Here is a 16,314-nt window from a genome sequence, read left to right on the forward strand (position 1 = left end):
TACTGATCTACGTTTCATTACATGTTTTTGTATTTATTTCAGGTCTTTTTTGTGACCTGAACCAGATAATGGCATCAAAAGTAGACCCCACCCCACAATATGAAAAATATGCATGCTTAGTTCAACACCAATGGATAAAAAAATGTGCTGCTATATTTTATGACACCTCTGTTCTCTGGAAAAAAAACTACTGAAAATGTAATTGAAATTAAGTTTTCTAGAAAAAACTGAAAGGAGTTTTTAAAATAAACCTTTGGGAGTGTTCTGTTGGACATACTAAGCACACAAGCAGATGGCCCTTAAAAGGCAGACTAATACATTCTTTGCATGTCCAAACATACTCTCTTTGTTTCAGTTTCTCCTAGAACAATGCTAGATTCCATTGTGCATCTTTGCTGAAGAATCAGTTCCTGTTCTCTCTGCGTTATACGTACTCGCACTTGGCCACTGCATATTACTGTACAGAAAACCACAGTTCTCCAACTTCAGTCTCAGGATGAAACAAAACATACTTGTCTTGAAATGTAGCTGAATCATTTAGTATATACATACCATTCTGCAGATTGCACACAAAAGTCACAAAATAATTCGTTCACACATCCGGACCATATCAGTGCCTTGGGATTCAACTAAGTTTCAGTATAAAAGGCAGTGTGTTCACTGTACAATTCTAAAAAAAAAAAAAAGTATAAACTATCAAGCACAATACTAGTAACAGTATACCGCTCAAAATATGTTTAAGAGCGTTTGATTTCAAAGACATGCATATGAGTAACTAACCACACCTCCTGAAGCATGTCATGTCTTGTTCCACTTCGTGGACCAAACCTGCTCCCTAACGCCCCTTCCGTGGTTTGACAACCTTCCTTCCAGGGATGCATTTATATGCTCCTACCACATCATACAGTTTTGGTTGATTGCGTTCGCAATGTTCATATCAGATCAGCAGACCAACTTCTGACACTGAACACTGTACATCAGTTTGATAACCAAGGACCACCAGTTCATGTAAAAGCGATGCAAAAACATTCAGTAAGCTCACAGACTGGACAGACAAAGAAATCCCAGTCATAACAGGTGATTTGTACAAACAGGAATAAAAAATCATTTTGCATTACGATTTTGAAATGCTTTCTGATGCTTTCTGGTTGGACATTTATTGCCATGGTTATGTTGTGATTGGGTCATGAAACCCATCCCTGAGCTGGGAGGAACGAGGGCGAACAGCTCGAATCCCAGCCTTACAGAGTGTCGCTGGCCAGGATTCTGCTTTTGCTCTAGATGTTCGCCCTAAAGGAATTACTGAGGTAAGAAATCACATCACTGGTAACATTACTGACTGATTGTAAAATAAGGCACATGGAAAATCCTGGAGACTAACAAAACCCCTCCTGCAACAAAAGGGGCTTTGTCAAAAAAAAAAAAAAAAGTCAAATGAGAAAGCAGTGAGAATGCTAGTAAAACGGTAAAAGCTTCAGAAGGTTTGTCCTTACATGAAGGCCCTCTACAAAGAAAATCCTGAAAGGAAAAACCTCAGCTCTCTGGAGCTGACTCATTCCTCTCCCGCATTTTTACTACATGACGTCCACGAAGAACTCGCTGGGGTTTCCCATGGCCAGGTGGAAGGACTGGCGGGAGGCAGTGAGCTCGGGGGGCACCGAGCCCAGGTCGCGGGTGGGCGGAGCTCCGGGCGGGCCCCCAGGAGTGGCGGAGGGAGGCATGGTGGGGTGCTGGGGGTGTGGGGGGCCCAGGCCGGGGTGCGGGTGGGGGTGCTGGGGAACCATCATGAGCATCATGGGGTTGTAAGGGAGCGGGATCCCCGGGGGGTAGGGGGGGAGGTGCGGGGGCGGGGCGCGGTGGTGGGAGCGCTGGCTGAGGTGGCTGTGCTCGCTGGGCGTGGCCGAACCGTGGTCCCGCCTCAGGCTGCTGCGGGTGGAGTAATCCGATTCGCTGCCGCTGCCCGATCGCGAGTCCGCCCCGCCTCCTCCTCCCCCCACCGGAGACTTCTCCTCTCGCCCGCCTCCTCCCGAGCTGCTGCCCCCGCCCTTGCTGCCCCTCCGTCTCTCCCCCTCGCTCCGCGTGGATCCGCTGCTCCGGCTCCCTGTGAGAGGAAGACGCTGGAGTGAGCAATGGCCTCTAGGGGGAGCTGGTGCAGACATGATCACCAGCAAACCATACAAAAGAAAATCAAACCACAGAGACGAGCGACCCCTCACCCTCGCTGTGCTGGCTGCCCGTGCTCCCGGGGGCGTAGCTGTAGCTGGACAGCTCGTGGTAGGGGGGCGGCTGGTTGGAGTAAGGGTGGGGGTACTGGTAGGGGAAGGAGTGCATCAGCGGCCAGGGTGTCGCCCCTGGGAGTGGGAGGGGGGCCAGAGTGTCCTGGTCGGACGCCCCGCTCGACCCGTCGTTGTCGTTCAGAGAGAGGTTAGCGATATCTGAGGAGGGCGACGAGACAGAGATTAGAGATTCCATCATTTCACCAGCACATCAAACAGCGACACTTGCTCCGCCCTGAGCCTGAGTTCTAATGGCATGCGTTCAATGTCAGAATAGCCGTTGACAGTTGAAAAAGACAGTCAGTGAAATGCCTCTTTCTCCCTCGAGTGCCTCGGTTCTCCCGCCAGCCCCTCTCCCCTACGCTGTTCTGCCACTCACAGTTCTCACAGTCGCTGAAGTCGCCGAAGATGTAGTAGCACTGCTCGGAGAAGGTGATCTTGTTGACGGTGTGGCGGATGAAGCCAGCTTTCAGCAGGTTGCTGGCGTACTTGCGCGCTTCCCGCCTGTCCTGGAAACCCTCGACATGGTGGTACAGCCAATCCACTACGTCCGATCCTGTAAGGGCGCACGCACATACACACATACACACATACACACACAATGGACCAGAGAGACAGAAACACGTTTATACTCCTGTCACCCCCCACCTGCCTCTTGTTTCTCACTCTACCGCACAAACAGCTACTCCTTTTGACATGTTATAACATACTTCTTGTTCATTCTGCGAAAACCCTCCCCTCCCCTCTCTCACCGAGGAAGGCATTGGGGATGGTGATTTTGAGCCACATCCTGTCTCGGACCTCCAGGCCGGACTCCGGGGACGCCATGGCCTTGGCCACCGACGCCATGTCGGAGTGCAGAGACAGGTTGAAGTCATCAAAGCCTTCGAGGAATGAAAAGCGCACGAGGATATGTCAGACACACAGCCACGTGCACAGAGGCCACGACGAACGGAGCCGGTCAAACACCACGCGGGAAGACGTGGCAAGTACATGGAAGCAAACCAAGAGAGAGCGTCAACAGAGCAGTGTGAGACAGACAGAGACAGACTGACAATTAGGAAAACAGACAGACAAGGACAGACTAAGACACAAGCATGAAACTTGAGCATGGACTCAGAGGGACTGGGGTGGCAGTGTAGTATAGCCGATAAGGAGTAGGAGTCATAACTGAAAGGTTGCCGGTTCGATTCCCCACTAAGGCACTGCTGCGGTACCCTTGGGCAAGGTACTTAACCCACAGCTGCCTCAGTAAATATCCAGCTGTACTGTAAAATATTGTTAAAAAAAAAAAGAAACTAACCGACGTTAGTCCCTCTAGATAAGAGCGTTTGCTAATTGCTAATAATGTAATGTAAAAAAGAAAGACTCACGCTCGGTTTCAGTGACGGAGGAGTTGGAGGTGATGGTGCTGAGGGCGGAGCTCCCAGGGTACGGGTGGTACGCCCCTGCGAGGGCCACGGAGTGACTGACCCACAGCGCCGGGTCAATCGGGCGGATGGGCTCATCTGAGGGGGAGGAGGGAGGAGACAGCAAGTGAGAGGAGAGCAGAGGAGAAACGTGAGAATAGAGGACCCTAATCCATCTCTGTAGTCCTATACCAAGCAGTGGAGCAACAGACCCCATTATCAAGTGTTTCTTGCGTGGAAATGCCCGGTAGTGGCCAGGGGCACCATCTAATGGCACAGCTTGTGACAGAGGAGCATTACTGAGAGGCGCAGTGACTCACTGCGAGGAAGAGTGAAGTATCCCTGTGGAGACGGGTCCCAGCACTTGGCCACCGTGAGGATGATGGGTCTGCCAGGAAGAAGAAATCAACATTACATGACATCCAGTTTTACATTACATTACATGCATTTTTACATTACATTACACGAATTTTAGGAACGTCAGCTAAACGCATGTAATGTAATGTATTCATATTCAAGTAGAAAATGCAGCCAGCGGCCGGACATGGACAGGCTGGAGCTCAGCGTTCAGCTGCAGGCCACTGCACCTACCAAACCTGTGACACCTGGACATTACCATGCATTTATCCAAACAGACTGTTGTGACCCCACGAGTGCACTTCCAAGTGTCATCATGTATTCATGTATTGTCTGCCTGCTGTCCTGTTTAGTCTTGAGTTGGGTGCTGTACTTCCCCACTAGCCTCTGTTCATTCTTTCACATGTTTGATCTGGGGGGGGGGGGGGGGGGGGGGGGACGAATGAAGGCAGCAATGACTCACCCCGGTTTATGTACAATCTCCCTCAGTACTCGGACAGCATCATCGTTGCTCATGTTCTCGAAGTTGATGTCATTCACCTGGGAGGGGGAAAGAGGCAAGCGGACCAGACCATCAAGAAAAAGACGCACTCATCATGCGGCACCATCAGCAGGCCCTGACAGAGAAGTGTAACAAACACGGTTCGATTTTTGAGAATCGTAAGCAAATGTGTCCATCCAAGGTTGCCAGGGCAACCTACTGCAAAGTGGCAGTACCGGCAGGGCCGGCAATACTTTCACAGAAAAAAACTGGCTTTTTTTTTTTTTTTTTTTTTAGTATTTTTGTCCATACTGCCCCTGTCCTCACCGACAGCAGGGTGGCCCTGCCCCGCCCCACCCCCCCACCTGCAGCAGCATGCCCCCACCCCCCCACCTGCAGCAGCATGTCCCCCGGCTCTATCCGCCCGTCAGCAGCCACGGCCCCGCCCTTCATGATGGAGCCGATGTAAATGCCTCCATCTCCCCTCTCGTTGCTCTGGCCCACGATGCTGATGCCCAGGAAGTTGTACTTCTCTGCAGAGAGAGAGAGAGAATGAGAGAGAGAGAGAGAGAGAGAGAGAGAGAGAGAGAGAGAGAGAGAGGGCGAGAGAGGGAGAGAGAGGGAGAGGGAGAGAGAGGGAGAGAGAGAGAGAGAGAGAGAGGGAGGGGGAGAGAGAGAGAGAGAGAGAGAGAGGGAGAGGGAGAGGGAGAGGGAGAGGGAGAGGGAGAGAGAGAGAGAGGAAAAAAGAGAGAGGGAGAGAGAGGGAGAGAGAGGGCGAGAGAGGGAGAGGGAGAGAGGGAGAGAGAGAGAGAGAGGGAGAGAGGAAGGGAGGGTGAGAGAGAGAGGGAGACAGAGAGAGGGAGAGGGAGAGGGAGAGGGAGGTAGGGAGAGGAGGTAACGACAGCCGGAGCAAATCCTGAGGAAGACAGGCTGCAGACTCAGAGGGGCTCCTACTCACCCATGTTGAGCGTGACAGTGATGATGTTGAGGGACATGGTGGAGTCAGTCACACTGCTGAAGGAGGATGCCTGCAATAAGCAACACAACACTGCCATTGTCACACCCACAACAATAACAGTACACCAATGGCAGAAAAACAGCCCAAGCACTCAAAACGGCTCCAATGACACACCATACCAACCCTTCTAAACCTTCACCAATTCTCCCCACAGGAGAGATAATTCACCATCGCACTGACTGGGCAGAGGGTTGAAAGGGCTGATGATTCAACAAAATAGTGACATATAAAGTTTCTCTAAAATCTAATTACAACATATGCTAATGAACACTAAATATAGTGACTGAGGTAGCTAATATCAAATGCACGGAACTTCGGACTGTCACCTTTGTTCAACACAACATTTGGAAGAATGGTATTTTAACCCTGTCTTAAATTCAGGTTCCGTACTGAAATACTAAATTGCTAAGAGAACATTGCAACATGAATAGAGTGTCCATATCATAGGATCCTGTTTACATCCATCTGCTTATTCACCGCTATTCTGTGCTGTTATTCTGTTCTCATATTATTTTCAGTTTGTGCAATTTAACTTATGTTTGATACCCATTTGCTTATACTGTGCTGTTGAATCCAGTTTAATAACCTCATGAAGTACACAGGGAGCTTAAAGTACAGATTACACAAACATTTAAATTCGAAGTTTAATCTAACTTATTGTACAACACAAAATTCTGTTTACTTATTTTTTTTATTTTACTTTTTAAGAACATGTACATAAGTTCACAGCTATCAGAAAATGTAGATTTTTAATTGATATTAATTAAGAATTACTTTTCTGGAAACAATAGTATTAAAGCTGCAACAGGCTGATATCATAGTGAAATATCCCCAGAAATCCCTGCACCCACAGCAGGTACTGAACTAAACCCTAAACTAAACACCCAGAGAATCTAACAGTAAGCTATTAGCAACCTGTAGACTGCAGCCAAACAAAAACTAAAATTAAACCCAGTCATTTTAACTATCCACAGAGAAGCACAAACTCCCACCCACCCTCAAAGAAATCAAAAGTATGCCGTTTCTAAGTTAGTTATGCAGTCTGCATCTCCTGGCAGTGCATGCGGCATTACCCGTTCGAGCCTGGGGGGGCGCTGTTTCCTGCGTCTGCGGTGTCGCTTCAGCAAGCGAGAGGCTGTGCTCTGCTCCGTGGAGCCGCTGAACCTGGGTAACAATGGGGAGAAGCAATTATTTCAGTTATTATTCAAATCTCAAAATTCATCTCGAAGTTGTTATGTTTGCTAAAATATATTCTGTACAGAGAAACAGGAGCAACACACAAGCGCAGGCAAACACAACGATAGCCATTTTTACTCTGCTGTTTTTAATGAAAACAGCTGCAATGACACACATCAACAGGTCATGCTGAAAACTCATAGCGCCAACTACTGTCTGCTAATAGTAATGACAACTGTCATTACTCACTGAATGAGTAACAGAAGTAGTTCTTATAAGGCTCCTCCATTCATTAGATGTCCTCTGCTTGTACCTGACAATGGATGCCTTACGACAGGATTCAATCAAATGTTTCGCTACTGCAGGTGTAAATCAAGATGAAATGTATGCTGTTGGACTTCCCATGTTTTCATTTTAAGCTGTGTTTGGGCGACTTTATTTTAATGTAATTCGACCAATCAACTGATGATAATCAATCAAGATGCCAGAGCAGAGCAGTTGTTTCGGTGGACAAAATAAAATGGGTAAAACAAATCAAAAGTCAAGCTCAGTCGATGTGTAGAATGACAGAAACAACCCTCACTGGCATGATCTTAAATATGAACAAAACAGAACCGGCAAAAGAGGCCCGCTGTCCCTCTCTCACCTGCTCATGGTATCGTCGTCGTCAGAGTCGCAGAAGCTGGTGGTTTCTAGCTCGCTGCTCATCATGGTGGAGGAGCTCTCATATCCCGCTAGGTGGCGCTCTAGCCGGCTCTGTCCGTTCACGCGCGGCCCTGAGGGGAGCCAGCGAGAGACGGAGGACGTGAGCAGAGTCAGGGCTCATACACCCACGGGGTTTTCTATCAAAGTCAGACTGATAGCGCCGTTTCTGAGGTAAGCTAATGAACGTAAACGAATGACCTCTGACTCCAGCGTTAATCACCCAACAGCTGGGAGATTTATAGAGGTTTAGGGCCGTAAAACCTGCTGTGTTGGCTTCTCAGACCCTGCTCTAGGGAAGTCCGTTCTGCCGAATCCCTTGCTGTTTTTAAGAAACATCTGAAGACACACTTCTTCCACGTTCACCTGATCACCTGAAACATTACTACCTAAAGCGATTTCTTCTGTCCTAAACTATGTATTCCATAAAAAAATTATGGTTTAATGCACTCGTATCTCTACCAGCTAGCTTGTACCTTGCTGGCCAACTACTGAAACTTTTGGATAAAAAATTTTGGATAAAAGCGTCTGCCAAATGAATAAATTTAAATGTCAATGTATGCAATATAAAATTACAGTTAAATGTTTTAATGTATTTATTATTGTATTATTTATTGATTAATTTTAGACACAGAGCAGGAAGCGCTACAGCGTGTGTATTCTCACCGTGCTGCTCCATACTCTCCCTGCGACGAGGCCTCTCCCTCCGGACTGACACCACGGACTCTGTCTCGGTGCGGTCGTCCAGGGTCTCCACGCTTCCGGCCGCGTTGGGGCTACGGGGGGGGGGGGGGGGGGGGGGGGGGGTGTTCAGACTGAGCTCTGCATCTCTACCCTACCTCCACTGCAGAGAAATCACACCGCCTTCCCACTGTGTTAGATGTGGATTACATACAAATGTCCTCAAATGCCTTTCTCCAATTAAAAAAAATCCATCTCAAGTGCCAGATTTCTAATAATTAAAAAAAAAACCCAAGTTCAAATCCCCAATTACCGCATAATCTTGTGTGATGCTCAACCAAGCACAAGTAACTAATTTTCAGTGCATAATTTTTGTTTTATTACATACATAAGATATATATTTGAGCAACACATTTGACGGAATGATACTTGCAAAACGCACTTCATGAAATGCCACAACATAATTACCAATGAGAGTAGTAACAGAAAAATGCACAAGCAAGACAAATACTCCACACAGGAGGAGGTGAGCTTGTTTACCTTTTCGCAGATGGCGAATTGCCAGCTACAGCAGTTTTCTCCTTGGCTCTGCTACCCTGACTGCTGTCTTTCTCCCTAGCTCCCTACTATGTACACACACATGTTCCAGTTAGCAGGCCAGCACGATAGCATATTAAAAAATCTGGAAATGGCAAATGTCTGCAAAAGTGAAACTAATAAAGTGGTGTAGAGAGAAAATATTTACTGATGGTGTTAATTGTATTAATTTCTCGACTACGAGACTCTTTTAAATATATTTCTTTCCTTATGTCTGCTCAGATGCCTTGCCAAGTGTATACTGAGGCACTCATTTTCAAAAATCACAAATCTGAGGGAGGGATTCTTTAGCTAGTGCATCTACAAATTAAAACATGTAGTTAATCCTTCATTAATAACTTTTTACTTGTTTTTGCTATTGTAGGTCACACTGTACACTAGGCACAGTGTACATGACAGTGCGTGTGACAACCCATGGCAAAACAGGTGGAACCAATCTAAATAACCGCACAGTCAAAGGGAAAGCAAAAAATAGGCTGTGATAAATTATATTCTCCAGAATGGTACACACTCAGGGAGAGATCAAAGTAGGCCAAACAGCACCTCGATGCATGTCCACAAGGGACACCAAATCCATCTCTACCAATCAGATTTCAGACTGAATGTCTCCAGGAGTTAGATGTGCAGAAATGCACCCACACTAAATTATTAACAGATGATACCTCAGGTGAGGACTGCTATAGAAATTGCACTTATTTGCAAAATGATTTCCTCCACTTTTACTCCATAAACAGGAGCCTATTTTTCATACCACTCAGCGATAGTTGCATGTAGTTAAGGTACAAAAACGAATTCCTTGCTAAGAAGTTAAACAATGCTTTAGCTGAAACATTTCACAACAGCAGACATACTATAGGTAAAATGTTGTGCCACTGTCAAAAAATCATGAAAATAGCCCAGTATCTCTGAATGTCAAGAGCTTCCTAGATTCATATAACATACAAAGATTTAAAACTGCGAGTCATTTACAGGTGTGGTTTGTCTACAGGTGTCTGCTAAGACTTCTGCTCAAAGCCTCCCGGGTTTCCTCTGCGAGACTGACAGCAGGATTGCAGTAACATACATTCACATTACTGCACTTTGTCAAACACACTTATAGCTCTTAAGGGCTGACAATTCAGCCCTGCAAAAAAAGATTTCATCAATCGCAGACATGCTAAGCCTGCCCGAGCAAGTCAGCAGCAGTTCTGCCCTAGCCAAATGCCTGGGCATTGTACCATATCCTTAACTGAGGCACCATCCATTGTTATGAATTGTTAAGACAAATGTTCAGAAAAATCAAGAAATAACCAAAAGCAGACAGTTTCCCATATCTGAATGAACGATTTTTTACATTTTTACTACAGTTCCCACTGGTACCGTCCAAGCATGACACTGTATACAACGTCACAATACTTTACAGTATTGCAGTATTACTTTACAGTATTTTCACTTTTTGCACCAGTATTGCTGAGTTGAAATACAAAAGCCATTTTATTGCTGGCACTTGGAAATGCAGAATTTTGTGGAGAAGACAGGGTTCAGGAGCTAACACTTACTGGAACGAAGGGGGTCTGGAGTCTCCAATGCCACCGGTTCTTTCTGCTGGAGGGGGTGGGAGGGGTGGAGGTGGGGGGGAAGGCTCGGGTCGTACCTCGGGTGGGGGGGCTGGGGTTTCTGGGAGGGGGCTGTCTGAGGACACCAGCTGGGGGAGGAGAGAGAGAGACACAAGAAATATAAGACAGCCATATGCTAAGTTTTGCTTACTGGGGTAAAACACTGCACATCTCCCATTTCCCTGTTTAATAAGTGCAGAACAGTAAATGTCGGTCGGACAAAGATAAAAATCTGAGTATTAAAAAGCAAGGACAGAAATCACACTTAGCCCTTCACCTGAGACAAGTAGTGTTTGGCACGGATAAGTATTAACTTTGAGTTAGCTGCCTGTCAGATGTGTGATTTTTTTTTTTTTTTAGCTTTTTAAATAAAAAAATAAAGTGTGGTTTTCTTGATGTCACACAGTTACATGAGGACAGTTTCCCTACTGTACGTAAGCACATAAGGCATTCAGGAAATAACTTTAACACTGCTTCACATTTACACAGCTGAATGAATGAATTAGTCCATCTTAAGAGTTAGATCCAGCAGGCATGGCCTGATTGCAGTTCAGATCAGCACTCAAACATTATTCTATACTGTAAAAATACCACACAGATATAACTAGCTCGTGAACATTTCAGGAAATAAGAATTCTTTAACTGACAAAGCCCCTACACTTCCTCTACAAAGGTGACACTTCTGAGCTAATGCTTCTCCAGGTTTCATACATTACAATGAAGCTAAAAACGAAAATATTTCTGCGCTGTACAAAATTTAAGGTACGCAAAGTGACTCCACAGCCAACGCCATTATTTCCATTAAAAGGCGGTGGCAGTAACGGGTTTGGGGGAGAAGGCAATGTATGGTCCAGGAAGAGTTTTCAACACTGTCAAAGTTGAACAGACTTAATCTTTTGCAGTTTTCTGGTCCCTCTGCTGGTATAGTGTTTGCTGACAGGGAGGGGTGGTTGCTGCCAGCAGACAGCCGCTATCTGCGTGCAAGCATGACATTCATTTGCCGATACTAACAGTCAATACATTTCACATAGCTGTTTTCTTATTTCCTTTTTGAGTTGTTGAGATATAACAAACCTCTATGAAAAGCATGAACAACCTTGTCAAGTGAGAGAACACTGACCTTAACATGTAAGCACTGTAATCAACATAAGATCAAAAAGACAAAGGAACCAGTTAGGTGACATATTACGGGGATTACAGCAAATCCTCAGCATATAGTTAACCATTTCCACTCTTACCCAGGACACCACTCTGCCATTGAAGCAGGGAAGCTTAGCAGTGTCATCCGAGATCTCCTCCTTCACCACTCTGAAGAGAGAACACACAATCACATAAATACAAACACAAAGACATACATCACACGGTAACTAAACACAGCAACTACACCTGCACTATGTGCTGTAGACACGCCATGGAGAGGAAACACATCATAGACCTGAAACACCAGCTTTTCTTTTGTCGTATTTTATACCTCTCTATTTATTTTATTCAATTTATTCTTTTGTTGTTTTTGATGTGTGCCGGACGGTGCAGTTGTGACACTCAAATTTCCTTCAGGATTAATAAAGTATTTCTTATTCTTATTCTTATTCTGCTGACTCATCAGTAAATGGGTCAGTAAGGACCACCTCAATTTAGCTGAGTAAGAATGCCACATTTCAGTCTCATTTCCACGTCAGTCCCCCATTCATTCTTCCCTGTCAGGGAGGAGTACGTTGGATTATTTAGTCTGTCCGTTTATCCTTCAATCTTTAGCCTTTGTGAATGTGCCTGTACTTGTCTCTAACTGCAATACCTAGGCTGAAAATCCATGTTTTGCTTGTACAATATTAAATATAATTATATAAGAAGAACATTATCTCTTCTTTGAAAACAAAGTGAATGTATTAGCCTGCAACAAACAGCCACAGCAACACTTTTGTTTGATCCATAAATCATAATTCTGCTCACACCAACTACATCAAAACAATGATAAAAACAACAGTGTTACACATACGGAAATGTCACTAACTGGACTGCAGTGAGAAAGCACTTTCTCTTTGTTCATTAATAAAAATTTAAGGCCACAACATTTGGAAAATGAACAATAAACATGTGCACAGGTCCCAAAGCTTATAAAATGTATGAAACAGGAGGAGAGATAACACGCTGGAATGCTTCAGTATTTCTTTACTGAGTCGCAGACATGGACGAATCCAGTTTGCTGTGTTGACTCATCATTAAAACGCTGATGATCCAAAGTAAAATTTGGGGGTTCACTGTGAAATTGACACATTTCTGATCATTAAAATTCTAAGAACTGCATTTTCATGCATCTTTAGGGACTGTCTACAAACTGGTACTTAGCCTTTAGTATACCTGTCTAGGGCTCCTGAGTGGCTCAGTCTGTGAAGAGTTTCAAAACCAGCCATGATGTTTACCAACAACGAAAGGGAGCTCATACTGCTGGAACAAACTGACTTTGTTGAACTGGGGACAGGGGTAGGTAGGTCTGTCAGGGTTTTCTCATCAGTTCATCAGGCACCTTCAAGTTGCTATCTTCCAGTTGTTGCTGACTTCATAGTGGTAAAATGGTGGGACTTGTAGTGCAAAAAACAGCTCTTGGCAGCATCAGGGGGACTGCATTTGTTTAGGTCCAGCAGTCCACACAGCAGCAGAGCTGAAATGTACCACTGGCGACTGCAAAAAGGGCTGTATGAAGGGGGACAGCATAAAAAGAAGTGCCTTCCTTTTTGGATTATAAATTGCCATCTTCGGCACCCATTCACCTTCAAGTGGCATTCTAGGGTGTGCAACAGCTAGGTCCTCTCTAGACCCAGAAAAGCCAGAGTGAGTTTGTAAATCTCAAGACTATTCCCCAGTCCCACTGCCTTCCTGTCAGCTGACAGCAGCATCCCTGTGATATAAACTCCTTTGCTGTTCTGAGTACCCCACAACCAAAAACCTGAGTACCCCACAACCACTTTGCTGTTCTGAGTACCACACAACCAAAAACCTGAGCACCCCACAACCAAAAATCCATGCTCCCTTTTTAGTGTGCAACGAACAGACCTGTACCTTCAACTGTAGCTTTACAGTGGCTTATTTTCTCATCACCCACTATTATGACCAAGTTCGTTCAACCCTGGTCCTCAGTTTCTGTGGGTTTGGGTCCTACTTAGCTGATACTTGGCCGGTTCACTACCTCATACAGCTGTGAAAAGTGTCATACAAAAGTGTCACCTTTACTGACAGAATTAAGCAACTTTTCTCAGTTCTGATGATGTCAAAGGATTAAACTACTAAAGTGTGTCCATTTTGTATTACTGTCTAGAACTTGGTCTTGTCCCACAACTGGCATTTTAATGCAGCTGCTGTTTCACTGGGTAATGGCTAGACTGCAGGGCCAGGCTGCTGTGGGCATGGCTGACAGCTGTTAGTGGATGTCTGTGCAACTTTAATCAACCTTATCTAACTTAACATCTACAAAGCATTTTTTACATTAAATGACTTTTTGCTTAGCAAAGCACCTCTAAATGATGACCACAAAAATACAAAAGCTCTGTCCCTCCTAATAACTGTTTCTACAAATTCCAATGTGCTGTCTCATATCCGTGGTATGGGCCAGCCAACACATAAACCCAAATGTGTTGGCTGGCCCATGCTATGTAGCACACCCTCATTTCCCCAGACAGACCACTGGTGTACATTATTTCTTAATCAAATGAAATGCATAACCTTTCACCAAAAGAGGCTCAGGAGTTGCTGTGTTGATTTCATGCACAATGATCCCAGTACCTGTAAAGATCATCTATGCAAGTTTCATTGATTCTATTCAGCCATCACTTCCTCTCACTATTACAATTTTATTGTAGACATTCTGTGATACTGCTTCATTTTTACTGCCACAGCTGAGTTTAAGTACCATACACAGGGACATAACTGCTCTGTTACCCTGTACACACTCCATCACTACTTAGTCCAGAGTCGTACTCCACACTAGTGTCCTGTGTGGTACATAGTAAATGCCTCATAACAAGAAAACAGAACTCAAACTATGTCAAGGTTTCAAGATCAAAGAGCACCTTTGAGAGAGGGTAACAGTAAACAACTTATTGCTGCCTCACTGATCTCTGATCAGTTCCTCTACCCACCAACAACAGCCCTCAGTGGTACAGTAGACCTACTATACAGTAACAGACTGTGTGATGCATACCGGTGTAATTAAACAGGAGTGAGGATGGGCTGCATATAATCAAGCAGTAATAGGTTGATAAGATTTGAGAAAGAGGTACAAGGCCAGGTTTATTGATCCTCAGGCACATGACAGAAAGATTTCCAATCCGACAACTGTCCTACAGAGGAAACTGATATTTGAATATGTCCACTTTACCATTTAACACTCTACATTAAAACGTCTTTGGGATGAAGCAGTCTGGACAAACAATTTGGCATACATCCCAAAACGGGGGAAGGGAGAGAATTTTATGAAGCGTTAATGCTTCATAAGAAACATTGCCAACGTTAGCACAGAAAACAGTGTGTTGTGGACGGGAATGATATTTCATTTGTATAACACTTTTCACGACATTCAGATCAAGCACAAAACAGCACCCCGGAGGAGTGTTAACAAAAGTTAACAAAAATTTGCACTGGCTGGAATATAGTTATAAGATTATTACGGCATCTATAACTGACACTAGATGCAACTAGATGGTACAAGATCTGATTAATAATCTAATTAAGCTCTTAAATCACTGAATAATAATGTAATTGTTAGGTATAGTTCGCTAATCAATATGGGTGTTGCACCTCCCATAAAGTTTGTTGTCATTGACAACTATCTGAGCTAATTATCTAGACTAGATCGCTACATTACGTGGGAAAGTGCACTTTTAAGTGGTTTCAACAAATTTACCCACAAGACGCTTGTTAGCTAATATTAAATGCAGATTCAAAGAACTATAACTATACTAACAAGTTCACTGTTGCTAACTACGTAAGTTAACTGACCTTACCCACCACATACTGGACAGCCAACGGTAAAAAAAAAAAAAAAATCTTGCAGCTGTTACAGTACGTTTCCATCGGTCAAGTTAGCTACTGTTAGCTGGCAAACTTGAGAATTTTAATTGTTTTAACAGTAGGCTGCCAAATACCTTTACTACTTTTGTATTTCGAGGATTTTCGAAGACAAATTTTCCTCAAATCTTCCTCACTACTTCGCCACGGTTAGCTAGCTAACTTTATGGAAATGTTTAGCTTGCTAGCTAGTATAGGTAGTTTGCTTGTAAGAGTTATCTATACTTAATGAGCGAGCCATCCAGCTGATTTGTTCATGCCAATGTTTTGTACAGCTATATGTTATGTCTTGAGATATTTCCCAGCTAGCAATTTTTGTCAACATCACTTACAGGAATCCGCACAATCACGACAGCTGGTTAGCTAACCATCCAACACACTCACCCAAAATCCTGATCCATTGATTTGAAGAAGAACTTATAGTTGGGTTTGTTCAATACTTGTTTAAAATCCAACAACGTGATTTGTTCTGCAGGTTTAGGGATCTTCACCAAATACGGCGTCTCCTCCTCGTCAATGTGGTAGATTATTTTGGTTTCCGCCATTTCGCCAGCTCTTTTTTTCTGTCCCACAAACTATCCAGGAGGATTTAAAGCGGAGGGCTAGCGGGGGATCGCGCTGTGTAGCTATCTATCTGCGAGCTATCTGTTTGCAGCTAGCCGTACTCTTTAGCCAAACAGCGAACACTTCCAAACAGCCGGTTTTACAATTACTTACTTACGCCGTCTCTGCACAAATAATCAGTAAGGGAGCTAACGTTAGCTACCTCCCTTTTTCTACAGGTTTGCGCTCAGGTTAATTAAACAATCGGTTGAAACATTTTCCCCGACAACAGAATGGGGAAAGAGAAAAACTTTCCCTACTCCAAGCCAACGCGGCGTACTCCGTCATCGAGGCGCCCCTTGCGTCTCCCCTCATTCCCTATGCACGTAGCTCGCTGCGTGGTTGACCAGCCAACTGA

The 16,314-nt window shown here is 44.7% G+C and overlaps 1 protein-coding gene across 1 annotated transcript; it reads right to left on the reverse strand.

The window, feature by feature from the left end:
• Window positions 1–834: 834 nt before the first annotated feature.
• Window positions 835–16,234, reverse strand: LOC118774378 (segment polarity protein dishevelled homolog DVL-2-like). Its single transcript, XM_036523722.1, has 15 exons — window positions 15,738–16,234; window positions 11,531–11,600; window positions 10,236–10,381; window positions 8,086–8,195; window positions 7,364–7,493; window positions 6,615–6,705; window positions 5,482–5,551; window positions 4,917–5,056; window positions 4,506–4,582; window positions 4,006–4,073; window positions 3,650–3,784; window positions 3,029–3,160; window positions 2,656–2,832; window positions 2,217–2,435; window positions 835–2,101 (listed from the first exon to the last, which is right to left on the reverse strand). The coding sequence occupies exons 1-15, from the start codon at window positions 15,896–15,898 to the stop codon at window positions 1,575–1,577; spliced, it is 2,253 nt and encodes a 750-aa protein (XP_036379615.1). The 5' UTR covers window positions 15,899–16,234; the 3' UTR covers window positions 835–1,574.
• Between the last annotated feature and the right edge of the window lie 80 nt (window positions 16,235–16,314).

This window comes from Megalops cyprinoides, chromosome 3 (genome assembly GCF_013368585.1).
Source record: "Megalops cyprinoides isolate fMegCyp1 chromosome 3, fMegCyp1.pri, whole genome shotgun sequence".
In the NCBI taxonomy this organism is placed as follows: domain Eukaryota; kingdom Metazoa; phylum Chordata; class Actinopteri; order Elopiformes; family Megalopidae; genus Megalops; species Megalops cyprinoides.